General features: G+C 45.5%; 1 protein-coding gene across 2 annotated transcripts in view; it reads right to left on the bottom strand.

The window, feature by feature from the left end:
• The window catches only part of NR4A3 (nuclear receptor subfamily 4 group A member 3), a 43,148-nt gene extending 18,256 nt beyond the window's left edge, over positions 1 to 24,892 (bottom strand). The window contains exons 1-6 of one of the 2 annotated variants that reach the window (XM_054500752.2): positions 24,374 to 24,892; positions 20,956 to 21,129; positions 17,782 to 18,734; positions 13,955 to 14,084; positions 13,319 to 13,491; positions 1,907 to 2,106 (exon numbers count right to left, since the gene is read on the bottom strand). In XM_054500752.2, the coding sequence (XP_054356727.1) occupies positions 1,907 to 2,106; positions 13,319 to 13,491; positions 13,955 to 14,084; positions 17,782 to 18,732 (1,454 nt within the window). In that variant the 5' untranslated portion in view covers positions 18,733 to 18,734; positions 20,956 to 21,129; positions 24,374 to 24,892. Of the gene's footprint in view, positions 1 to 1,906; positions 2,107 to 13,318; positions 13,492 to 13,954; positions 14,085 to 17,781; positions 19,475 to 20,955; positions 21,130 to 24,373 lie in introns of those variants that run through there. The other variant, XM_054500753.2, reaches the window with a different exon arrangement.
• Between the last annotated feature and the right edge of the window lie 1,980 nt (positions 24,893 to 26,872).

Raw genomic sequence — 26,872 nt, 5'->3', positions numbered from 1 at the left:
GGATCACTTGAACCTGGGAGGTGGAGGTTGCAGTGAGCCAAGATCGTGCCACTGCACTCCAGCCTGGGTGACAGAGTGGGACTCTGTCTCAAAACAAAACAAAACAAAAATCAAGTCCCTGTAAGTGCCAGAAGTCTATCACAAATTAAAGGGTGGCCTAACATAAAACAAGTCCTTATTTTGTATTACCTTCTCTGCTTTTAACATTGGGGCTGCAGAGGGCTATTTCTAAATCTGTCCTGATAGTTTATATTATGTCCATCACCATCTCATTCTTCTTTCATGATAGGTGCCCTGGAACTTCCAGGTGGACATGATGACTTAGGGGTGTGGCTTTGGGTGCTCCTTAAATCTCTCTGGACTTCTTTTTCCTTATTTATAAAACAAAAATTCTAATTTCTACCTCCTAAGATTGTTGAGGGAATTAAATAAAAGAAAGGATTTGAAAGCCCATGCATGGTGCCCAGTACACACGATGGTTCGACAAATATTGGGTATAACAAATAAGGGGCTGAATTATATGTGGTTCTTCCTTTAATCTTAGATTTCCTTTAACTTTCAAATCTCTTGCCACATATGTATCTATCTTGGCCTGTTGTATTCACAAGTCAAATATCTCTTTGTGCTTCTTGGATGAATAGCTTCATTCATTCCTTCACTCAGCCAAGTGTCTACTGAGCATGAAGTATGTGTTATTCCTGGAGCGAGGCACTGGGAGAAAACATGGTGAATAGGACATATATGGCACCTGCCTGCATGGAGCTTACAGTCTACTTAATCCTTTGTTGCATGCCTAATAGATGACAGTCATATTGCTAGCTCAGCTCTGGTGTACACTAGACTGGCTACAAATTAAGCTATTACTGGCACTCTAGTTGTAACTAACTCCACCCCATCTCTCCTACTGATCCCTCCACAGAAGGCATACACAGGACAGAATGATTCAGTCTCAGAGTATAAAACATGGACCCTGATGACATCAGAATCATTAAAGCATGAGTTAAAATGCAGACTTCTGGACTTCTCCCACAGTCTACCAAACCAAAATAGATGGCAATGAGGCCTGGCAATCTGCACTTTAAAAATTAAACAGGAGTTTCTGGTAATGACGTGAAATTGGGGAGGTGATGGCAGGAAAGAAAAAGAGGGGAAAGATGGATTTTTCTGATAATATTTGGTAAAAAGTCAGTATCATCTCCTAAAAATATATAACTGAAAGGAAGCAAGGAAGATGGAGTTAAACAGGCTATTTGTGAATAAAAACAATAATAAAATAAACTTTAAAAAATCTACATGTGGAACTTACCAGAGGAGCTTAGTTCTATGTTTTTGAAAAATCACTTTTCCTTTTTGTGTTTGGTGTCACTGAGTATGATAGGATGGACTAAATCTTTCTATCTAAGAGTGTTCTCTTGGAATAAAACTGGGGGTTGAGAAGGTGTGGGAACTCTTTAGGGCCCCATCAGGTGTGCTAGAATAGTAACTTGTTAAACAGAAACCCACGCGGTAAATACAATGTTCCAAAGCAAACACTTGCTCCCAGGAAATAGCTTATGCACTATGAGAATCTTTCCAGAATCACAGAATGTTGGAGCTGCAAGGGACCTCAAGAGATCATCAAATCCAACCTCTTCCTTTTAAGGAGGAGGGAATTGAACTTCCGGTCAGGCAAGTGACCTGCTCAGGGTGTGACAGCAAGTCCATATTAGAACTGGGACTAGAACCCACGGGTCCTGGCGGCAAGCCTAGTGCTCCCTCCATGACTCGCTGCTCAGTTTTTTTAGTGCCTGATCATATTTCACATTTGCTTCTTGAGAAAACGTTTCACCAATGATTCAGTTACAAACACAGAAGGTTTCAGGCTTCTTCAAAGGACGTAGACTGAAGATAAAATAGTAGTAATTACCTGATGGAAAGTCTGAGGACAAACAGCTCCAAAAAGGCTGATTCAATAAGTAATGTCTGATCTTCTTTGGGGAGATCAGTAAATCCCGGAATCTTTTCTGCCCAGCTTCTGGATACATCAATGGAAGCTGTCAGGAGGTTGTAGAATTGTTGCACATGCTCAGCATCTGTGCCTGCAGCAGCCTGGTCAGTGGGACAGTACTAGAATGCAAACCAGAGAGAGCAGCATTATCCTGCTTCAGTGGGGATGATGGCATCATTTGCAAACAGGCCCTTCCAAGACCATCAATGCCTAAATTCTTACTTTTAGGTGTTACAGTTTATAAAACCCCTTCACATTCACAATCTCATGTGATTCTCACAATGGCCCTGTGATACAAATACAGCAAATTTTATCGTTATCACTTAATAGACAAGGAAATTTGCTTAAGCCAAATTGGCAAAGTGGTTTTCACCCTTGACTGTGCAGTGCAATCACCTGGGGAGCTTGAAGAAACAACTCTTGTCTGGGTCCTGCGCCTAGAGATTCTCATTTAATTGGTCTGGGGTGGAGCCCAGGGGTCAAGAATTTTAAAAGCTCCCCAGGTGACTCCAAAGTGGAGTAGCCTAATTGAGAACTACTGCCCCAGGAGTTTGTGTCCAAGTAGATCTCCAGGGTCTACTTATTTCACTATAGCACAGCTGTCTCCCCATGAGATGCTAAATTAACCCAGTGGTTCTCAAAGTGTGGTCTCCAGACTGGCAGCATCAGCAACACTCAGGAATGTGTTAGAAATGACAATTTCGGCCTGGGTGGTGGCTCATGCCTGTAATTCCACCACTTTGAGAGGCTGAGTCGGGGGATGAATCACCTGAGGTCAGGAGTTCGAGACCAGCCTGGCCAACATGGTGAAACCCCATCTCCACTAAAAATATGAACATTAGCTGGGTGTGGTGGCATGCGCCTGTAATCCCAGCTACTCGGGAGGCTGAGGCACGAGAATCGCTTGAACCTGGAAGGTGGAGGTTGCAGTGAGCCAAGATCGTGCCACTGCCCTCCAGCATGGGTGACAGAGTGACACTCTGTCTCAAAAAAAAAAAAAAAAGTGACAATCTCAGGCCCTACCACAGACCTACTGAATTAGAAACTCTGGGGGTAGACACAGAAAACATATAAAAAAAATTTTTTTTTGTAGAAATGGAGGCGTGGGTTGCGGGTAGGTATCACTATGTTGCTCAGGTTGGTCTTGATTTCCTAGACTCAAGCAATTCTTCTGTCTCAGCCTCCCGAAGTACTGGGATTACAGGCATAAGGCACCGTGCCTGGGCCACCAAACTGTCTTATCAAGATCTCCAGGTGATTCTCATACACAATGAAGTTTGGGAATCACAGAAATAATCAACAAGAGAAAGAATGATTTTTGCTGGCTGTTGATGGATTTCTGTGAGATAAAACAAACCAGGAAGTGGTGGAAGGAGAGGTCTCTTTGGCAGAACCCAGGCAGCTGTGTGCCATCAGACTCAGGACTTGTGGCTATTTAAGTTAATAAAAACTAAATGAAATTAAAAATTCAGTTCCTCAGTCATGTTAGCCATATTTCAAGTGCTCAATGGCCAAATGTGGGATAGAACATTTCTATCACCGAGGGGAGGTCTATTGGACAGCATGGATCTAGAGAGTCCGAAGAGCAGAAAGATATAAGTAGGAATAAAGTTTTCACCCAGCTTTCAGAAATTCTGGTGGAACCAGAGTTTTTCTTGAATCACCGGAGGAAAGACTTTTCTGCTGCAGGCAGGAAGATTGATACAGCAAGATACTAATCAAGGGACAGCCAACAACACAGAGATTTAAGAGATACACAGAAACACGTAAATAGGCACATCATTTCCTTCACATTAACATGGCTGTGCATCATTTTGCATTCCTTTTCTGAATTGATCCTCATGGGGTAGGGATTTTAATCTTTATTTTACAGATGAGAAAACTGAGGCTCAGAGAAGCTAAGAGATTTTCTCAAGTTACACAACCAATAGTGGTACAGCCAGGACTTAGCTGACCCTGTGATTTCAAGTTTTACCCCTCCAAGCTATTAAGTATGTCTGATGTTACTAGCTGGTGGGATCTTTTTTTTTTTTTTTTTTTTTTTTTTGAGACGGTGTCTTGCTCTGTCTCCCAGGCTGGGGTGCAGTGGCACGATCTTGGCTCATTGAAACCTTCACCTCCTGGGTTCAAGCGATTCCGTGCCTCAGCCTCCCGAGTAGCTGGAACTACAGGAGTGTGCTACCATGCCTGGCTAATTTTTGTATTTTTAGTAGAGACAGGGTTTCACCATGTTGGCCAAGCTGGTCTCAAACTCCTAACCTCAAGTGATCCACACGCCTTGGCCTCCTGAAGTGCTGGGATTACAGGCGTGAGCCACCACGTCTGGCCTATGAAATCTTTAAAAAGCATTTTGCTTTACTCTCACTGGAGCTCTCCAGGTATGTATTCATTGGTCCTATGTTTCTGTCAACAGTACAGTGACTGGCACATAATTATACCTCAATAAATAACTGTTGAATATTTTTTCAATGAAAGAATAGTCAGAAGAGTGCTTAGGTTTGCTGTAATACCCTAACCTGGTTGGAGAAGAAACAGCTCATAAGCAACTAGGTGCTTACTGTGGAGCTACCTGGGTGAGAGGAAATGAGACGCTTATTTAATTGGGTCTTTTTTTCTTTGTGTTTTCCCAAGAAGCTGTATTAAATAACTAAAAAAAAAAAAAAAAAAAAAAAAAAAAAAAAAAAAAAAAAAAAACAGAGAGTCCAGCTACTTTAATCTCAATTTTGTTCTGGCCCCTAATATGTGAAATAATGTAGGATCATTTTGCTTTTTTGAACCTCAGCTTTCTACTCTGTAAAATGGGGATACCTTCCTCAAAAAAAATTTTTTTTTGAGACAGGGTCTCGCTCTGTTCCCCAGGCTGGACTGCAGTGCTGTGATCACGGGTCACTACAGCCTCGACTTCCCCAGCTCAAGCGATCCTCCCACCTCAGCCTCTTGAGTAGCTGGGACCACAGGCAGGAACCACCATGCCCATCTAATTTTTTCTATTTTTTGTAGAGGCAGTGTCTCTATATTGCCTAGGCTGGTCTTTAACTCCTATATTGCCTAGGCTGGTCTTGAACTCCTGGGCTTAAGCGATCCGCCTGGCTGGACCTCCCTACAATCTCTGCTGGGATTACCAGGTGTACCATGCCTGGCCTTCCTCAAAATTTTGTTGTGATGATTAAATGTGATAACATATGTGAAGGGCCTGATATATAGTACGTGATTAACAAATGACAGTGACGATATTGATAACAGTTATGATGTCTGAAATAATCACCATCCCTCAGCTTCCATATTTATGAAATGGAATGGGTTGAAGTAGAAAGTTTTTGATTTTCAGCCCTGATGTTCTAAGATCCTATAACACCTGGTCCAGTTCAGAGCCCTGGCTTCTCTGTTCCCAACAATCCTACACAGTGCCTGGGATTCTATGAAGTCCTGAATATTCTGTGTTGTAATAGACCATGGGAGCAAAGTCCAGGAGAAGGAAGCATGGCGGCACGATCCTATGTCATAGACACTTCCTACTACCTCCTGGCACACAGACTCCTTTTTTTTTTGGAGACGGAGTCTCGCTCTGTTGCCAGGCTGGAGTACAGTGGCATGATTTTGGCTCACTGCAACCTCCGCCTCCCGGGTTCAAGCGATTCTCCTGCCTCAGCCTCCCGAGTGGCTGGGACTACAGGTGCGCACCACCATGCCCAGCTAATTGTTGTATTTTTAGTAGAGACAGGGTTTCACCATGTTGGACAGGATGGTCTCGATCTCTTGACCTTGTGATCCACCTGCCTTGGCCTCCCAAAGTGCTGGGATTACAGGCGTGAGCCACCGTGCCCTGCCAGCACACAGACTCTTAACTGGAAGAGAGTGGGGAAAAGGGAATTAACTTTCCTCTTTTTTATTTTCTCCTTATTTATTAATCTATTTAATAATTCCACAGGCTCTCCAAGAGCAGAATGAAATTCAGGGCAGATCCTCCCTTTCAAAAGCTGAGGGAGCTACTTGTGAAACTCCCAAATGAGTGGGAGTAAAGGAAAGTGTGTTGGACCAAGCAGCAGGTCATGGGGTCCTCATCCAGGCTCTGCACTGACTTGCTGTGCAGTTCTAGACAAGGCATTTAACCTCTCTGAGTCAGTTTCAGCCTCTGGAACAGGAATCAAGTGGACTAGCTGATCCCTAAGATTACTTCTGGCTCTTGCATTAAATGATTCTACATATTGCTAAATCATACCAGGTACGATGTTATTGCCTGGAACTTGACACTGATTCAGCATTATTTTGTTCTAAAATAGTGGGTTAAATGGAGAGAAAAAGACTAAAGAATGAATAGTTTCCCCTGAGAATGGATCTACCTCCTGCACTGACTCCCCTGAATCCATGGCTCACAACTCAACAATCTCTCTGCTTCCAATATTTGTTCAGAATCCATCAAAGTGTGTAGCTTTCACCCAGGTCCTCTGCAGGCTTCTGCCCCTGGTGGGCTCACATTTCATGCCTTCTGCACACAGGGAAGTGAAGTCCCTGCCCACCCTGTGTGTGTACTTTTCTCCAATGGAGCCCAGCAAGAAGGAAAGCCAGCCGGCCCGGCCTGCCAGACTCCAGCCAGATCCTCTGGGCTTCACCTGCAGTGGTTTTGGTCCAAGTCTCAGAATTTTGGAGCCAAAGTGAATTCAGCCTGAGCTACCAGTAACTTGGGGGTGACTGGAGGGTCAGCATCCAATGCTGCAGGAAAAGAAAAATCTCCTCTATTGGACATAAGATGTAAAGGAACGGAACAAAACATTTTAGATTTTTTCTCTGCCTAGCCTACCAGTTTAGAAAAACCTCACCCAAAGAATACTGGTCCTACACTTGGAAGGACTGGACCCCCAGCTCTGCGTCTCTGCTGCCCTACATTGATTGCTCTGTCTCTGGGATAAGTAGGTTTGGGGTTTGACAAAGAAAATCTAGAAATATTTGCTTACTGATCATGCCAATCGAACATAGGTCAAATGCAAAAAGATTTTTTTAAATGAACTTTTTTCCTGTTTATACTAATTTTTTTCCACCCTATGGGTTTATTGATCTGTCAGAACTCTGGCTTTCTCACTAGTCAAAGACACAGTATTACATTTACTGATAGCCAATGCCTAAGGAAGGTTTCTCTGAAGCACCCAAGAATCTAGAGCTGCAAACAACAGCAATGGATAATATGTAAACTAAAATGGGTCTGTGTGTTTCATATGGCAGTAACGCAGCTATACAAGTCAGACTTCAGCAATAGCCCAGGCCCCAAATGAGATATTTGTGTGGAAATTAAGTGAGACCCATGGAAAACACCACCCCTCAAAAATTAGTGATGTGAGGCTTTAATAGCAGTGTGGAATCTAATATTTACTCTTTCTCACTTTCAGCCCTGGCTAAATATGTAGACTATGCTAAGGACACTTTTTTCTTCCCTTAAAATGTTACTTTTCTCAACTATAGCTCTAAAAATTTTAGATGTGATCATTGTATAAGTCAAACTATGTATGCATATTCTTAGGTTTTTACACTTTAAAAAGTGACATTTTAAAAATTGGCAATGAATATATTTTCCCCCCAATTTTTTCTTTTCTGATCTAACTCTATGCCCCCATTTCAAAAAGCAAAAAGCAAAAAATTCCTCTCCCCCCACCAATGACATCACTGCAATTGTATATTTGTTTACTCTTTTTCTCCTTTACTGGTATGTAAGGTTCATGTGGATAAGGGCTTTGTCTTGTTCAGCTACGTGTCCGTTGCCCTGGAACAGTGCCTACTACCTAGCAGCCATTCAGTAAGTATTTGTTAAATGAATTGATTGCTTTCAGGAAAATTTATATCTCTATTGCTCATCCCTTCTCAACCCCAGGAAAAGCTGGAAAATTCAAGGTAAAATTGAATTGTTATTATAAACTATATCGATGGTTCTCAAATCTTAGTGTGCCAAAGAATCATCCAATGGCACTTTTTAAAGTACAGATTTTTGCCTGCCTCTCCTTCTTCCCAGTTCTGATTCAGTATGTCTGAGTGGGTGTGGGCTGGGAATCTGCATTTTAAAGCAAACACCCCAGCTCTTTCTCGTAGGAGCAGTCTGGGCACCATGTTTTAGGAAACGCTGACCTGTACTCATAGTGGAACTATAGCAGGTATTAATATTATGGTCAGAATATCAGGGAATGAGAAGCCTGGAGGAGATAATGGGAATTAATTTAGCTTAATCTCTTTACCATTTGGATTAGGAAACTGTGGCCCACAGAGGAGCAGGAACTGGCGTGAAATCATCTAGTGAATTGGTAACAATTTGAAAGGGTCTTCTGAGATGCTCCATGAAACCACTCTTTTTGCAGCTTCATTCAGTTTACCTTGTAGATTTAACGTGTCTTAAGCCACATTGTTTCATAGGCTATCTTGTGAACACATTTAAATGCCATTTGCTGGTGCCTGGTTTTATCTGAGCAGCATCTCTCGTATTTGCAAGTCTGTTACTCCGTTAAGTGGCACTGATTACCAGAAAACATCCTAGTATGCTGAAAAATACTTGAAATGATCAACTAATGAGGACACTAAGTATGTTTTCTCATTAGTAATTATGCAGGCTCTGAAGCTCATCCCAGTATCTATACATACTTGTATTGCTAAATTAAAAGCAACTGTGGTGCAGAGAACAGAAACATTTTGAGGAGAGACAAATCAAACGTGACATGTTTTGACTGCACTGATGTACAATGATCTGAGCTCACTTTTGAGGGAGAGAAGTTTGGCCCAAAGGAGAACTGAAGGTCCCAGAGCCAGGAACGCTTCACAGAACTCAGGAGCTCTTTCTGGCCTCTAAAACATTCATTTCCTCTGTGACTTGGAACAAAACCCCTCCACCTCCCATTCCCACAAATGGAGAAAACTGCTCACTTACTACCTTAAAGGAACACATGCTAGTACATGAAGATTAAAACATACTGGGCTGGCAACACATTTCCTCCTTTTTCTATTGACCTGACTCATTGGGGGAAGCTAGCATCTTTAATAAATTATAGGGCTCAAATCAATTCTCAAACTTGACAGGGCAAATTCTTCTTTATAATGTAATAAATTATGGATACACACTAAAACACTGCTAAGGAGTGGGATCAGGCAGCTATAAATGAAGCAGAGACTTTCATTTTTCATTTTATCCACTTGTAAATGGTTGCCTTTAAAAAAAACCCCAATGGATATATATTACTATTATTGTAATTTAAAAATATTTAATAAAGTTTATATGTTCAAAAATATAATAAATTGTCATTAAATAGAAGTGACAGTGTGATGAAATAGAAACATATTACTTTGAGTGATGAGATCTGGATTTTGTCCTCTACTCTGTCACCGACATTAGGCAAGCCAGTTAACCCCTTTAAACCTTAATTTACTCTTCTGAAAATATGGGACTTGGATTAGATGATCCCAAGGTCACTCCAGTTTTATGAATTTGTATATGTAAAACTTTAAGAAGGAAGGTATTATGAAAATTGAATTTCAGTGAATGACATTATTAAGAAAATTACTCAAACCATAAATAATACCACACAGAGCTGGAGTCTTAAGTGAAATTATGTAAGAATATATGTGATGGTCAGCAAAGGAAACAATTTAAAAAGTGAAATACTACAGAATGGGAGAAAATTTTGCAGACTATCCATCTGACAAGGGATTAATAACCAGAATATATAAGGAATTCAACTCAACAGCAGAAAAAAAAATCTATTTAAAAATAGATAAAAAACCTAAATAGACATTTTTCAAAACAAGACATAGAAACAGCCAACAGGTATGTTTAAAAATGCTCAACATCACAAATCAACAGGAAGATGCAAATCCAAACCACAAGGACATATCATCTCACCGCAGTTAGAATGATTATTATTAAAGAGACAAAAAATAAATGCTGGTGAGAATGTAGAGAAAGGGGAGCGCTCATATACTGCTGATGGGAATGTAAATTAGTATAGCCATTATGGAAAACAGTATAGGGGTTCCCCAAAAAGCTAAAACTAAAACTACCTTACTTACTCCTTGTGTTGATGAACTCACACTTCCACAGCAGCTAGTATGGCCAACACTTGTTATCAGACAAGTGAGCGGGAAGAGGCCCCCGTCCTTCTCTCTCTAGATCTGTCTTTGGGAGAATAGTTCTTTTTGCCATAGGGCAAAGGAGTGACCCAATTTCACCAAATCTTTTCCCTTCTTGCCTACATATTTCTGTTTCCCCCAATCATCCATTACAAGTTCCCAGAAACAGTAAATCCTAGCTTAGAACTGGACTCAATCCGCGAAGTACAGTCTGACAGGACAGAGTCCATGCAACCGTCATCAACTTGGGTCTGCCCATACTTCTACTACTGCAGCTGAAGGTAATGTGGCATCCCTCCCTTCTACCACACACGTTCTTTGTTGGTTCATTTTGAGTGTATATGGAATAAACTCCCCAGATCTTCTTAACATGAACCACTGACAAGCCAAGGCTCTCCCATTTGTTTAAATTCTAAATGCTGAGCTTCAGATTTATTTTTGTTAACTTTCTTTGTGATGGTTTCAGCCCTTCCTGTTCCAACCTGTCGAGATCACTCTGAATGTTGATACTGACATCCATCATATTAGCGATCCCTCCCAGCTTTCTGTCATTTGCAAATGTGATCAGCATGCTCCTATGCTTTCATCCAAGTTTTTGATGAAAACTCACTGTATTTTTAAAAAGTCTTTTAATTTAGTTGATTTGGGTCCAATTTTTGATAATTGTGTAATGCTATCTAAAAGCAGGGGAATCCAAGTTATGAGGTTCAACCTGATTCCAAAATAATGCAATTAAAATAAATATGCTTTGCAAAATTGAGCCAGGCCCCAAAGGTAGTACCAATGTGACCCAGATGCTGGCATGGTCAATCTGCTATTTTGGACAAAGCTAACAATTAAATTGGATAAATGTTTGTTGATGAGGATGATGACTCTAGACTAACAGACTGAATGGTGCAGAGGCAAGCAAACACACTAGATTGATTTTTCAGTGTGGAGACAGTTCCCAGTTGGGACAACTCAAAGTGCTGGGAACGGTTTGCCATTGAATGACTAATTAGGCCATGTAGACTGATAATTGGATAATTTGGGGCCAAAAAATTACTTTTGAGGCCTAAATTATCTGTACTGACCATCTATTGTGCTTTCAAATGCCCTGGAGCAATGTCAGATTGTGTGCTATAGCCTTAGCCTAGGCAGTGCTAAGAAGCTTCACTAATTCAAATGAACTGCATATGGAGAGGCCAGGGTGCTTCTGGGAGGAGAACTCTTCATTCCTGAATACTTTTCTAGCATCTACTCTCACTGGAACCAGAGAGGCAGTGAAGCTTGGTATTTAGAAGCCCAGATTTTAGGTTCAATACACTTGGCTCCTAATATACTTGGCTCCTAATTCTGTCTCTGCTGCATATTAGCTCAGTGACCATGGGCAAGTCAGCCCTTTAGCCTCTCCCAGTTTAAATTTCCTTATCTGTGAAACAGAGAGCATAATACTTATCTTTAGAGTGTTCTGCATGATACCTAATGTGTAGTGTTCATGCTTATTAGGACATTGAACAAATGGCAGAGTAAGAAAGTTTGGCCAAGGAAATAACATACAGGGCACTGTGCTAAAGCTTTGACAAGTATAATTGTAATTAATCTTCACAAACAACCCCAGGAAGTAGATATTACTATTACCCCAAAACACAGATGAGAAAACTGAGGCATCAAAAGGTGTAATCAGTTGCTCAAGGTCACTTAGCTAGTAAATGACAGTGTTGGGATTTTCATCTAGGCCTGCATGATTCCAAAGAAGCCTAAACTGTTAACTTAGTTTTATTATTCTGCTTTATTCTCCTACACTATTATTTGAGACTTGATTGTAGTCAAGAGCCACTACTTATAATCAGAATAAGAGTCCTCAACCTTTGATGCTAAGGATCTACCATGCTTCTCATATGACGTTTTGTTATCAGGTGCAGAGAGGAGGCTTCGCAGCCTATAATGAGGGTGGGGAAGAGGGAAAGGGGATCACAGCAGGTACACTAATCATTTCTATCAACACTGCAACCTAAGAGAAGGGCACATAGCAGGGACACACTCACACTGTTTGCCAGCCATTCAGCCAGAAGTTTGAAACACTGATTAGACCTGGGGAGGGCAGTTTGGTAGTAGCCACCAAGACAGATCAACCGACTGGGGGCCTCTGGACTAGTATTTCTTTATCTGAGTGCAAGCTGTGTTTCTAAGGTTTTCTGTTTTTGTTTTTGTTTTTTTTTTCCTTCAAGTAGGAGGGATAATGATTCCTACAATTCATGGTGGTTTAAAGGATTAAATGAGATAATGTACCACAATGTCTAACATATAGAAACTGCTCAATAATTGTGATTTTTTTTTCCTTCCCTTCCCTCTTCATTGAGACCCTGTTTTGCTAGAAGTTTACTTTTCTAAGTCCTTTAAAGAAATTGCCTTACAAAGCTGTTTATTCATTTGCTCAGAAAATCCTTTCTCACGGTTCTTCTCTGTGTTATCTAGATTTTGAGGAATTTGCAGGGTTCAGACTGATGGGATTTTACTATATCCCATATGAAATAAAAATGTTGATATGTTTTGGTTGACTTAACTATAACAATACCAATCGTCATTTATGGTCTTAAAAACATTTTCACAACCATCATTCTTGTGTGACTGGTGTTCAGAACACCCCTCTAAGGTTAAATATTGTAGTCATTTCCACTGTAGGCAGGAGAGAGCCAAAAGCAGGAACCAGGTGACACAGGCAGGAAGTAGCAGAGGTGGCGTTCCATCCCAGTCCTCCTAACATCTGATGTCACAGCCAGAGCTCGCTTCTCTCCACCAATGGTCTAATCCCTCTGAATAAGCAGCAGGTCAATCAATGCTGATGCAACTGGATAAACTGCTTACTAATAACTTGAGGCTCACCCAGATGGTTTGAACACAATATGAAAAAAAACAGTAGTCACTTTGTCTAGATCATGAGATAAATCTACAAATTGTAGTTCATCTGTGCAGATTTTCATTGGCACAACCACCAGGAATCCTGCAACAATGTGTATGACAGGTGCAGCACTGTCAGGGTTACTTGTTAAGGCATTTAGAGATTCAATAAGGCAAAAATTATTTGGTGCAATGGATACATTGAATTGCTAAATGAAGTGAGAAATATAGAAAAAGTATGAAAACTGTCTAACGTGGTACCAGACACCAAATCATTCAATCAACTCTTATTACTAGTAGCCATAAATAGAGACCCTGATCATTCATTTGAAAGCAGGAAATCATAAAACTTACTCTGGAATAATCAAGATCTCTGGGTGTTGAGTCTGTTAAAGCTCGGACAAGGGCATTCATCATGCAGATTGGAGGAGAAGGTGGAGAGGGCTGAGAAGGTTCCTGTTGTAATGGGCTCTTTGGTTTGGAAGGCAGACGACCTCTCCTCCCTTTCAGACTATCTGTACGGACAACTGATGCCAAAAGAGACAAAGAAAACAATCTTCAAAGATTATGGAATGAATGACCATAAATCGCAAAAAGGAATAAAAACACATTACAGTTGAGCAATCATTAATGAGACCAACCATTTAAAAGTGGTAATAAGTTTGGAATAATATTCACACAATGATTTCCTAAGAGTTGAAACAAGCAACATAAAAGCCACCGATATTTACATTTGGCAATGAATTAGCCCTAAAAGTCTCCTTCTTAAATAGAACAAAGATGTATGTATACAAGTCCTCTATTAATTTTGAGAAATTAGAATAAATAGTCCTCAGTTATTTTAAAATGTAGATATATATGATAAAAATAAAATGTTGAAAGGAAAAAGGAACTAGAAAAATTCACCATCCCAATGTAAATATTAACTTTTTTTCAGTGATTTCTGAGAATATGTATAAGCAAACTGGGTAAAAAGCATTATATCCATACCTTCTTTTACCATTCCAACACTGAGACACTTCTGAAATCGACAGTACTGACATCGGTTTCGACGTCTCTTGTCTACTGGGCAGTTTTTATTTGCCAGGCAAACATATTTTGCATTTTTCTGCACTGTTCTCTGAGAAAATATAATACAAGATAGTCAACTGATAGTTTCTGGAAAGAGGTAGGACCTGACAAGATGTATTTTAATTACAATGTGAAAAGCGACAGTGCAATTCGTATAATTCAATACATTTAATTTCCTAACACGCTAGCCTGCAGGAAAAACAATTTTATTAGTGTTAGCTGCTGACAATGAAAATCATCTTGGATTGTTCTAAAGCAAGTCTCAGGAGACACCCAACTCTGAATGATAAAATCATATCTGAAATTACCAGGTCAACATATCATACCTTGGAGAATTAGATTATCTCCACTTTTAATATCCCTTTGGGAACAATTTTCTACTTGTTCCACTCCCCTGATTATTGCTGACCTTATTAAAATAAAATCAAAATTATCTGGGATGTACTTTGTTTGCTATCACTATTGTAAGTCAAATATCACAGTAACTGACTTTGTTACCCAACAGAGATGAAATCATAAAAAGCAAAATCAGGGTTTTTCTAATTAAAACATATAGGAAATAATGTTTTAATGCAAAAAAATTCACTTAATCAGCCTGTATAGCTTATTTTATCTTTAAAGATCATACATGATAAACAGTCCATTCCTGATTTTTCAAAGCAAAATCTTAAAAGTAGTTATTACAAATCATTATTATATCCAAGGAAGAAAACAAAAAACCCCAAGGGACAAACAAAAAATGAGACAAAGAAAGATATATGACAGCCATATATTTTCAGTGAAAATTCCTATTAATAGGTCATTTCATAAATGTCTATTGACATAGACACAGTGACCATATTGTAAAAAAAATCATAAAACTTAAGGTTGGATAGAAAAATGATGTATTTTTCAGAATCCATATAATTTGGAAATGACACATGGAGAAATAAACATATTTCATCCTTCAAATTTAAACAAATGCTTGCTTTTTAAATTGAAAACATTTGTGCAAATGAATGTATTTTTACCACTTAGGGTGAAACTGTTCAGAAATTACCTGGATCTATACAACTCCAAATAGAGCAGAAAGTTGAAATTTATTTGGGAAGCCTGGGCTGCATTAAAAAAAAAAAGAAAATAAATCCAGGTAACTTGGGCTTCATGATCTATTTTGTGTTCAAACATCTAGATTTGCTTTTAACATTTACTTTCAGTCATTCTCAGCCCCCATGTTTCAGTTTTACCCTGTTACCTTTTAATTTCATTTTAGGGGATAGTTTCTAGATTGCTTATATAAAACAATATAACAAAGCCAACCTATCTCAAGTCTAGGACATGTTTCCCCCACCATAGTAGGTGATTTTAATTTAAAATGCAAAATTCTGAAACACAGGCATACTTCTGAGGTTCCAGCATTTAAATTCTTCGCAGTCTGTAAGGGTAGGAAACGTGTGTTTCCTGAATAAAGCTTTCATTGAACATGCAGTAATTTCTAACACTCTATTTCTTGCCATCATCCTCAAAGCTTTATGCCAATTTGAGTGCTGATGGCATTTTGCTTCAGGTATACATTTTCCCAATAACCTGAAGCCTTCCCTACATTTGTGTGTGTGCACAGTTTAAAGAAAGGGAGAGATCATTATGGTTCAATCACCGAATTCCTATCATTAACTGCACTTCATGTCACATTTTTAAAGAACTCAGTTTAATGGTAGAAAGCCACTGGGTAAAACCTGCTCCGGCTCCCTTAATTAACAGTTCTGTGGGGTGGTTCTCCCCCATCTTGCCCCCACCCTTTCAAGTATAGATTTGTTTTCAAGGGATTGCTGCAGAAAAGAGAAGCTGTTGGGGAACACTTAATTGACATTTCTAGACTCAGAATGTATTACCACTCTGGTATTTTGGTCAACTCTCAATTATTTAGAGACAATTATATTTGTAGATTATTCATAATTCTTGTTTTTTTATTTTTGCCCTTTCTGCTGTCAGTTTCGCTGTCGTTCAGCATTTTCCACTGAAATCCTATAAAAATCAAATCTGCTAAAGGAATGCAGTTACTTGAAAGTAGCTCTGATAAAGCTTGAGTAGTTAAAACAAAAAATGGCTAAACTCAGTGGCTAAAAAATAAAATAAAATGACCAAGATTCTGCATTTAAAACATCATAATTCCAAATATCTGTAGGGCACTTAATATATTGCAGTCTTTCCCCAAACATTTTCTCATTTCTCTGCAGAATTCAGGTAGTGATATTTACAATCTGAAGATCAAAAATAATTGTTGCTTGTTGCTATGTATATCCCTCCACAAATGTGCATTTTACAAAACTTTATAGCTTTTGTTTAATAATGAACTATTTGTACAGCCCTTTAAAGATTATAAAGCACTTTCATATATATTTTTATCTCATTGAATACACAGCTCTTCTCTGAGTTTTATTCACTGACAGGGAAACAGGCCTAGAATGAAGTGTCATGCCCAACATGATACAATTGGAAGGTGGAAGATCAAGGTCTTCTATTTCAGTCTTCTCTCTCCAATTCTGGTGTACTCCCAGATATATCCTATTGGCCTCCCAAATCCAAGTTACCCAATCAGCATCCTGCTTCCTCTTTCTCTCTACCCTGTCCAGCACTAGATGATAAGGAATAATTTGTGTGGGTTTGTAAATGACTGAAATAATGGCCAGTGGGGTGAGGAGTGAGAAGGATGGCACAGAAGTGTCTGATAAAGTCTGGGAGTCAATAGCAAAAGGTAGCACAGCAAAAGAGCAAGGTCTTCTCCCTAAGTGGCAGAAATAACACTGAACTCAGGAGTCAGGAGAAATCAGCTGGAAACATCTCATGGGCAGCTAAATCACTGCTTACAGCCTGCCTAAGGCTTCACCGCTCCAGGCCTCAGCTTCCTCGTGGGTAAAATATTGGGGAGGCTGATGGCCCTCCCACTGTAAAATTTCTCCGTTAGGCCTATGAGGGAATGAATTATGTCTACACCTGGCACCGCATGTGGTACAGAGGTAGGGAAAGGTTCCTAGAGGACACAAGACCCCAAGTTCTATCTTCTATGGAAAGAGATGCCTCTTTCCATAGAAGAAGACAGTTGTCCCTGTCTCCCAGAGCTGCAGAGCTGTGAAAAGGGAGTGGACTTTGGGGTCACGCAAACATGGGTTGGCATCCTGCCTCCATCTCCCTTCTCTGAAGGTGTGTCCTGAGGCAGCTGATTAACTTCTTCAAACCTCAACATCCTCATCTACAAAACAAGGAAAATTAATATCTACCTTTAAAACACTGTTACTAAAAATAGCTAGTGAGTGGCCAGAATTCAATCTTAGATGTGTCTGACTCTAGAGCCCCAGCTCTTACTGTAAGGATTAAATGAGACACAAATGTCCAGGGCTTGGTACGCACACACTATCCCCTCAGACACCCTGGATGGAAAGACAAAGCAATGAGGTTTTTGCATTTTCGAAGTCACAGGTCCTTTTAAGACTCTGCTGAAAGCTCTCCAGAAAAATGTTCATAGGGTAGTGTCAGGCCAGGAGGTTCACGGACCGCCGGAGTCCGTCTGGGGTGGCCTGCTGCACATGGACCTCAGTAGAAAGCCCCTGAGAAAATGGATGTGAAGGTGCTAGGAAGGGCTGTAGGAAAGCATCATGTACCGATTACAGCTCTCAAACCGGGAAGAACAAGGATGCTCCTACACTCACTTAGAAGCTCCCTTCAGCGCGGGGGCTGGGTGCGGAGGGGAGGGGGCGGCGTGCGCTCACCTTGAAAAAGCCCTTGCAGCCCTCGCAGGTTCGCACGCCGTAGTGCTGGCAGGCGGCGTTGTCCCCGCACACGGCACACGTGCCCTCGCCGGAAGACGAGCTCCTGTTGGGCGGCGACGGCAGGCTGGGACTCTCGCCCAGCAGGCTGGACGCGGTAGGCGAGGGCGTGAGGCCGAGAGGCGGGAAGGCCAGCGGGGCCGCCCTCTTGGCCAGCGGCAGCCCGTACGGGTGGCCCTCAAGCGCGGCAGCCTGGCTGCCCGCGGCGGCTGCGGCTCCCAGCGGCAGGCTGAGCGCGGCAGCGGCCGTCGGGTCGTAGCCGAGGTGGTGGCCGCCGGCCGGGCTGGGCGCGGGGGGATGCGGCGGCGAGGGCTTGAAGTGGAAGAGCGGGAAGCGCGCGCCGGCCACCGTGGGGACCGCCTTCATCGGCGGGTCCAGCAGCGGGCCGGGCGCTATGCAGCCGGGCGCCGAGGGCAGTGCGTCGTCCCATAATGTCCCCGCCTGTGGGGGGAAGGCCGGCGTGGTGGGGGTGGACGGTGGGGACTGCTTGAAGTACATGGAGGTGCTGGGCAGCACCTCGTCCTCCGGGCTGGAGGCGGGAGGAATGGATGGCTGCTGATGCTGCTGCTGGTGATGATGGTGGTGGTGGTGGTGGTGGTGGTGATGGTGGTGGTAGCTGGGTGCCCGCCCCTCCTCCACTTTGATCAAGGGCCGCTGCATTTGGTACACGCAGGAGGGCTTGAGTTCGTAGTTGCTCGAGTAGCCCTCCACGAAGGTACTGATGCTGGGCAGGGACGTGGTGGCCGTGGCCGTGATCTCAGTGCTGCCAAGGTCCATGGTCAGCTTGGTGTAGTCGGGGTTCATGATCTCCGTGGTGTATTCCGAGCTGTATGTCTGCGCGGCATAACTGGAACCTGGAGGCGAAGGGCTATATTGGGCTTGGACGCAGGGCATATCTGCAGGGACAGAGAAAAGGGTCTCTCAGAAGCAAGTTAGCACTTGTTTTCTAGCCAACAGGCAGCATTGGGTTCACTGTTCTCTAATCTGGGAAACAGAGAGGAAGTGTCATCCTCTCCTCCTTCTGGTAGCATAGACACAAAGCCCCACACTTATTTTCTTCATCCCTAGTAAGGAAGCTGAATTCCTGACAAAGGGGTGCCAAAACCTGGCCTCTTGTGGACTTCTTTACCTATCTTCCCTCCCTTGCCCTGTCCTCCACTAGATTTAGGAAACTTGAAGTCTTTCCTCATAAGCTCAGAGATGTTTTTAAAAAGAGGCTTTGAATCCTATAAACTAATTGGAGTGGCCTCCTTAGCTATAACCTAGGGGCACAAAGAGAAAGCCAGTGGTTTATTTGGGGGGAAAGAGGCCATTGGTCCCCCAAGGCATACACATTGATTTGTAAACCTGAGTTAGTCAAGAAAAACTACCCTGTGAGAGATTTAGTGGCCAAGGGAGAGAGTTGACATTCTAACATTTTATGAGTGCCAATTGAGGCTGCCCACACACGTTGTGGTTGCTTTCTCCCACCCCCTCCCCACTCCTCCAATAGGGCTAGCAGCCCGCACAAACTGGACCCCTGTTGATAACTTCAGTCAGCTAGGTGGGGACATAGGCCCAGGAAATTGACTCGGGGGAGTTTGTACCATCTGCAAAGAAAAGATCAGCAGCTGCAACAAAACACCCACCCATATATATATATATATGTATACACACACACACACACACACACACACACACACACACACACACAGAGACATATATATCCCAATTCTAACTAATAAAACATATTAGTGGCTGTTTGGTGATAACGGTTTACAACTATCATAATAGGCAAGTTAGTATAGGTATTTCCTTATGACACTAGAATTAGTACCCATGAAAAAAAGCAGTTTCTCAATAGACTTGATTTCTCTGCCAGTTTGACTATGTTGCCCCCAAAGTGGCTGGTATCCAGGGTGCTTACTATTGTTCAGAGAGACTGAAGTGAGTGAGAAGGCTCTGAGAATTATTGGATGTAGTGGATGATTTATCTAATTATTTTCCTTTCTTTATGGCTAAATATAAATGGTAAAAAAACGGCGGTTTCTGGTGGTTGGTTTTTCTGAGCCAAAGGAAAACCAGGTGCCTCTTTGGAGTCTATGGTGTAAAAGGTGTGACTAATAGAGAAGTGAATACTTCACATTTCCTTTGACATCTTTCTCTTACCCACATTTCCAAATCTGATTGAGTCATGCATGTATGGGATGAAATCTTGACTTGAAAAAAGGTGATGAGGGCCTGTTGGAAGAAGCGGTGATGAGGAGAGGCCAGTTCAAGCCTTTCTTTAACAAGCAGGGCCTTAAAAATACACTCACTAGTTTGAAGTCCAGTTACTTATCTTGCTGTCCAGTTGTTGGGATGAAATGAAAGGCTAATCATTTAAAAGAAAGAACACTGCCTGATCTTTCATCTATTCTCCTTCTCCCTTCAGCACCTCTAGGATTTCTCCATTAGTCTTTTCTGTCATTCTTTCCGGCCAATCCCTTTCTATTGCTCTTATTTGTGTCTTTCTGAGGTTTCTAGCTAGAAGATGAGCTTGCTGGGATTCTATTCTATTTATCTGCATTATCTATGGTGCCCACACAGGCTTGGCACCTAGTATTCCTTTAACAAATTTGTAAAGAGGTGGTACAAACCAAACGTGCAATCTGTTCTTTTGCCAAACTCAAATTTACTCTTTGGTTTTCAGCTCAAATGCTTTTCTCCTTCCCTCCGAGCTTCAATCATCCAAACTTCTGCACCCAAATGATTTGGGTTTTATATAAATGAAAATGCTCAGTATTGCTCTAAGTGATTCCATAACTCTTACATGTGTACACTGGCTATAAAAGAAGAGCAAAAATGAAATTAAAAATGTATAAAATACCCTAATCTATTGGTGTATTTGTATTTCTCTAAAGAAAATTAATTTTGAGCAATGCAAGCTTAATTTAATTTGGCTGCTCCACTCAGTAGCAACAGGGTGTGGTATACAGAGGAGCTTGCTGTGAGGAAGCCACCTGTGTTGTGAAATTCGCGGCCAGCAGTCACTGTCTTGGCACTGGGCAGGTCGACCACGCTGCCCGCCGAGTGTGTGGTTCCCCCACCCACTTTCCTCAGCCAGGGAGGAGAAAAGGGTCGTGCCTTCGAACCTACCTGGAGGGTATCTTGCGCGCTGAATGGTGGGGCTGGGGGTCTCTCCAGCGGAGGCTGAGAGTGTAGGAGGAGCGGACGTCCGGCGAGGCGAAGCGCGGGCAGTGCTGCCCGGCACCGCTAAGGGTCCAGGCTCGGGGCCCGGGCTTGCCGGGCTGCGCTCTTCCGCAGTGGGCTCTACAGGCACGGTGAGAGAGGACATAGGTCACAGTGAGACCAGGATGGGTCACTACGGCCCGGGCTGGGCGCATTGGGGACTGGGGGAATTGGTTGGCAACCTCTAGAAATGCTACATTAATTACAAAGAATTATCATAAAATTAAGGGTGATTAATGGTACAGGAGTCCCCCTGGGCAAGAAGCATCACACGGCCTCGGGGAAGCCGAGGAAAGGTTGTTGGAACCCACTGCGCCTACCACCGTTTTGTGGCACCAGAACCGAGGCTAAAAAAAACGCGCAGCCTGTTATCGCCCAGAAATTGATCTCTCTGCCCCGAGAATTGATTCCGAGCTTACGAAGTCAGGAAAACCACAGAAAGCAGAACACTTGAGGAACGAGCTCCGCCCGAATACGGGGGGTCAGTGAGTGTTCACCAGCGGAAAAAAGCCATTTTCCAGTTCTGCCCGCCCCCACCCCTCAAATACAAATTTTACACGTTGCATAGGAAATGCACAAGGTCCGGAACGAATGCATGAATGCCCCGAGGAATTAAGAAAGTCTGCGCTTTTCATTCTAAATGCTAATGGAGCTTCGCTTCTACTAGCCGCGAGTTTCGAGGGCCAAGGGTCAAGCAAACAAAAGGGCACAGCGAAGAGAAGGCTGGCGCTGGAAGCAAGGGGACGAAGCGGACGGCGTTAGCGGCTGATGGGACGAGCGGAGGCAGGTCCCCTGCACCCAGAGGGCGGTGTCTTCGAGGGTGGGCGGCTTGGAGGCTCCTGGCCACCCAGCGGCCTAGCGGGGGCACATTCCTGAGGGCGCCGAGCGCGGCTCCGGGACCAGCGTCTCAGCGCACAGCCTCAGCGAAACTTTGTAGCTGAAAGCGCAGCTCAGCAGGCCTCAGGGAAGGAACTGGGTGCCCCAAACTCCGGCCTATAGCGCCCCCTTTGCCCGGGGTGGGCGCAGCTCGAAGAGTGGGAACATGGACCGAAAAACCCCAAATCAAACCAAGCCAAAAACCTCCGAGGTGCGCGGGGCCACGAGGGTCGTCTCCTGGCGCCCCTGAGCCCGGGGCTTGCCTGCAGGGAGACAGAAAGGGACTCGGAGTCCCCAGGTCCAGGAAACCCTCGACGGCCAGGAAATGGGGTATTCCCTTGCCACCCCCAGCCCCAGCTGGAGCTGCTCCGACGGAAAGCTTGCGCTCGATGTAGCGCGGGTAGAAGCGGATCTTCCCACGGCTGTAGCATGTGCTTCCCGTCTCCCCGCATCTTCAATGGGGGTCTCCAGCAATCCCCCACCCGCCCCTTCAGTGGGTGCCCGCATTCCCGTCCCGCATTCCCTGAGGGCCTTTCAAGCGGAGTCGTTCTCTGAGAGGCGGCCTCTGAACTCGAGTGGGCGGACACCGCCTCTCCCCAACGAAGGAGTTCCCCTCGAGCGCCCAGCGTTCGCGGGAGGGACCCACACAGCCTTTCCTCCAGCCCAGCCCAGCGCCCCGCCGCTCTCTCCGCCCCACAAACGGCCGGTTACCTAGGCAAAGCCTCAGTGCCTGGAAACACGTTCCGCCGCTCCGGCTTGCGGCCGCCGGGGCCGGGAGCACAGAGCCTTGGGGTTGTAAATTAGGAAGAAATAACTACCTCTGTCAAAGCCCCTTTCTTTCTCGTGGGCAGACGAAAGGAACACCCCCGTGTTCCCCTCCCCGTGGTGAAGCGTGTGGAGGAAACCGTGAAACGCACCATTGTGACCGGGGCTCCTCTGCGGAGTTTCCAACCCTGGGGAGCGGGGGCGGAGGTTGGGTGGGGGCAAGAGGAGCGAAGGAGAGACTGACAGAAAGGGAAAGACTGAGATTCTCAGAAAGACCGAGGGAGACGAGACAAACCGCGGGGAAGAATTTCTGTGAGCGCACGGTCCCAGGGAACGGGGTGGATGGGTGCCGGGGGTGGGGGGCGGAGCGGACGTGGAGGTTGCTGTGGCCTAAGGAGTCTTTGATACTAACTCTGCGAGCATCTTGTTCAGCGAAAATAACTCGAATAAAGTAACTTCATTCATTGTGCCCATTAGCCACGTTGGGCAGCTTTTTCTTTCCCTAACTTGATTCTATAAAATATTTCCCGGTCGTGGGAAAAGGAGATCCGGCATTGGACTCGCGATGGAATGACTGACGGCTCCCTGTTCTTCTCTCCCGGCACGACAAGGCCCTGGGATCACAGCCCGACATTTCTGATTACTAACTCCTCGCAGCTCTTCCCTCTGGAGAATCTGGACGCATAAATAAATAAAAGGCAATCTCCAAGAACGTTTTCGGAAATCAAGGGACAAATGCGTTCTTCCTCGCCACTGCCCCGAAGCTTCCAACAGGTTGGAGAGGTGCCTTTGGAAGTCAGTCTCCGCAGGCTGCGCTCGCATGACCGCTCTGGTCTCACCACCGAGAACTTTCATTTCTACTAAGAGTAAAACACTCGGAGCAACTTCTCCAAAAGCGCGAGTTCTGTCAGTGAAAAAGCATGCCTTTCCCACACCGAGCCAACGTCCAGAGGAGAGGGACACCGTCCCCACGCGTGTCAGTGTGCGGGAGTCGCCAATTACACCCGATTTACCTCCTAAGGGAAAAGTGTAAACCGGCATGTCAGCGACGCCAGGCAGACGTGCCTAGTGGAACCCCAGGCTCATTTCAATACAATAAGCCACATTCCTACAATTACGCCCTCTTTCCTGAGGTCCTCCGAGTGCCTCTGCAAACTCTGACCGCCGCTGCCTAGGCCCTTCCCTCCTAAGCTTCCTTCCAGAGAACCAGCTCGGTGCCACCATTAGGAACATTTACTTGGACCCACCGGAGCTCCTATTTTCAATCCTACTTAAAAGGCAGGAAAATTACTGCCGTTCATCACCGGAGCTGCAACTCCCTGCCGCTGCCGCCGCCGCCGCCGCCGAGAGCATCATTACCATGACAACTGGAGCCGAAATACCCTGAATTACATCGCTGGAGCCGCTATAGCACAAATCCCGGTCCTCCTCTTTGTTAGAGGCTTTTCGCCTCTTCGAGTGGGGGGAGGAATCCCACGAGCTCCAGAGATCCCCGCGGGCCCACTACAGGGGAAAAGTTTCAGATCAGAACCTACGGGCCGCTGGGCTAGCAAAGCCGGAGCCGGGCGGCAAGGTCAGGGGAGGGAACCCCACACTCAAAGTTGTCAATTTCAGGAGCGACGCTTCCCAGCAAGCCAACTTTTTTAGCAAGTCCCCTTATTAACTGGGCGAATCTCATACGTACTTGAGTGCTGTGGCGGTTCCGTCTTTAGAGCGAGTTTCTAGAGAGCTGTCCCGAAATCTGCACTGGGGGGGAGTCACAGCTGCTGTCCCGGAAGGGCTGCGGTGTACAAGCCCAGCGGCTCCCGGAGGCGGTGAGCGGCTGGTGGGGGATGCTGCGATCCCGACTCATGGGAGAGCACAGCCGAGAGGTTCCGCGGGCGTCCTGGCTCGGGCTGTGACCAGGGGGGAGGATGCCGCCGCTGTTCCCACCTCCACGGCCACTGCCGGCACCGTCAGCGTTGCAAAGTGAGCCCGGGAGGGGCGTCCGGCTGCGGCGCCGCGCTGCACCGGCAAGGGCTCAGGGCAAGAGGGGTGTGAGCGCGCGGGAGAGCGAAGTGTGTGTGCGGAGCGTGTGTGCGCGCTTGTGTCTGTGTGTGCGAGTGAGGGAGCGGGTGTGAGCGCGTCTGTGTATGGGGAGCGGAGGAGGAGCAGGAGCTGGAGGGGTGGGGGGCGGGAGGCAGGAGACTCCGCTCTCCCGGCTGCGCGTTCGCTCGCTCTCTCGGCACGTCATTTATGCCACAGGAGCCCTAGCGGCCTCTCCATAGAGTGCCTGGAATGCGAGACGTCAATGTGACGCCATGGGACGCTACGTCACCCTCCTCCTCCCTCCCCTGGCCCAGCCGGTTCCGCGTGTGCGAGGGAGGGTGTGTGTGTTCGTGTGCGCGCGCGCGCGTTCCTCGGCCAGTCGCATGGCCGCACAATGGAAACTCCGCCGCACTGCCGGCCCCGGCCTGGGGGCTTCTCGGACCCACGGTGCCAGCCCTTTTGCAGCGGAACTGCTCGCCAGGACGTGCGTCTGCGGGAGGGTGCAGCGGCCTGCCCACGGGTCAGGCGGGACCGCCCAGCTGTCAGGCTCGGGTGGAGTAGAGTTGGAGGAGTGCTGCTGGCGCGCCTCCGAGGCTGCCCCGAGGCACGGAGCCAGGGCGAGGGGGGTAAGGGAGAGGACAGCTCTTCCGAAAGGGAAGGCTCCGCCAGCCAGCTTCTGACCAGCTCCAGTGACCTGGCAGCCGGTGCAGAAGGCGTCTGGCACCAGCCCGAAGACGCCCTGAGGTGCAGCTGCACTTTCCTCATGCAAAGGTTCTAAAGCTGTTTACGTCTCTCCGGTCCTCTGCGCCCAGGCTAATCTCCGCTCCCCGCATCATTTACTGGGTGCGTGTTTCACACAGGGATGCAGATGGTTCCGGGGATAAGGTTTGATTTCTTCACACGTACGGCGTGGGTTTCTTAACTGGACACGTTATAACCCAGCGAAGTGCACATCCATCATGCACACGCGCGCTGCAGCAGAAACTACTCAATGTGTATAAAACAAACACACACGTGTTGAACAGCTGAGCGGGTCTGACTATTGCAAATCATTCCTCCTCCCCAGCACCGGGTCAGAAATGGAACTCTCAACTAGCACTTTCACTTTTTGATGGTCGTAGATGCCCTCCGCCCACATCTCCCAAATTAAACATTTCGAAATCAATCAACAGGATTTATTAGTCAGTCCCTCGCTAGGGGATTTGCTTTGGTCTCCTGGGACACATTTGTCATGAAATGGTGTGCCGAAAGCCTGGGTGACTGTATGAGGGAGAGCAGTTTCTTCCTGGAAATGATAAATTTTAGTGTAAATTTCTTGATGAAAACAAAATTTATCAGAGTTAAAGACCCCTAGTCCCACAGGTTGCTGCTGAGTGAACGCAGTCTCTTTCAGAAATGAATTTTTGGACAGGAGAAAATATTTGAGTGAAACAATGCAGATAGAGTGGTCCCCATGTGGTCCGCTTGAATCACAAACACCGTTTTATATGTTCGACCTGTCCCAATTTGTGTGTGTGTGGCGGGGGCGGGCGGCGCTGCGCCGAGGGGAGATACAGGATTCCTTTGTAGACAGCACACATTTCAGAATCGAAGAAGGTTCGAGCTAGGACCAGAAACTTGAAAACAAACCACATACAGGTAAATATGGCATGTATATCTTTCTTCGCCTCCACTTCCAATTCAGACAGGGTGGTGCGGAGAGGGTCGTGGGAGGATGCCCCGAAAGTTGACCCAGCCGAGAGCAACCGAGTCTTTGCACTGCGGCGGGTTCCAATCCAGCCTCGGAAGGAAGGAGGGCGCTGCTACATTGTATCCATTCAAAGGCTTGAGTGGGGGGAGCAGGACCTGGAGCCGCGCGGCGCTGACGCACGCGAGGCGCGTGATTGACGCAGGCGATGTTACTAAATTCGGCGGTTGGCCGGGACCCGCCGCCGGCGCGCGCCGCAGATAGCGGAGTAGGTTCCCCTCGGTCACCCCCGCCCCTTCTCCATTCAACGCCGCGCGGGGCGGGGCGGGGAGGGGCGGGGCGGGGCGCGCGCGGCCGCGCCAGGATCCGGCCGAACCAAATATAGTCGGGCTTGGCTATTTTTAGCCGGGTCTCGGGCGCGAGCCCGCCGCGTGAGGGGGCGCCCTGACCCCGCCGGGAGTGCGGAGG

Source organism: Pongo pygmaeus, chromosome 13 (assembly GCF_028885625.2).
Source record: "Pongo pygmaeus isolate AG05252 chromosome 13, NHGRI_mPonPyg2-v2.0_pri, whole genome shotgun sequence".
NCBI lineage: Eukaryota > Metazoa > Chordata > Mammalia > Primates > Hominidae > Pongo > Pongo pygmaeus.
The sequence above is the reverse complement of the archived record's forward strand: the minus strand, read 5'-3'. Positions and strand labels throughout refer to the sequence as shown.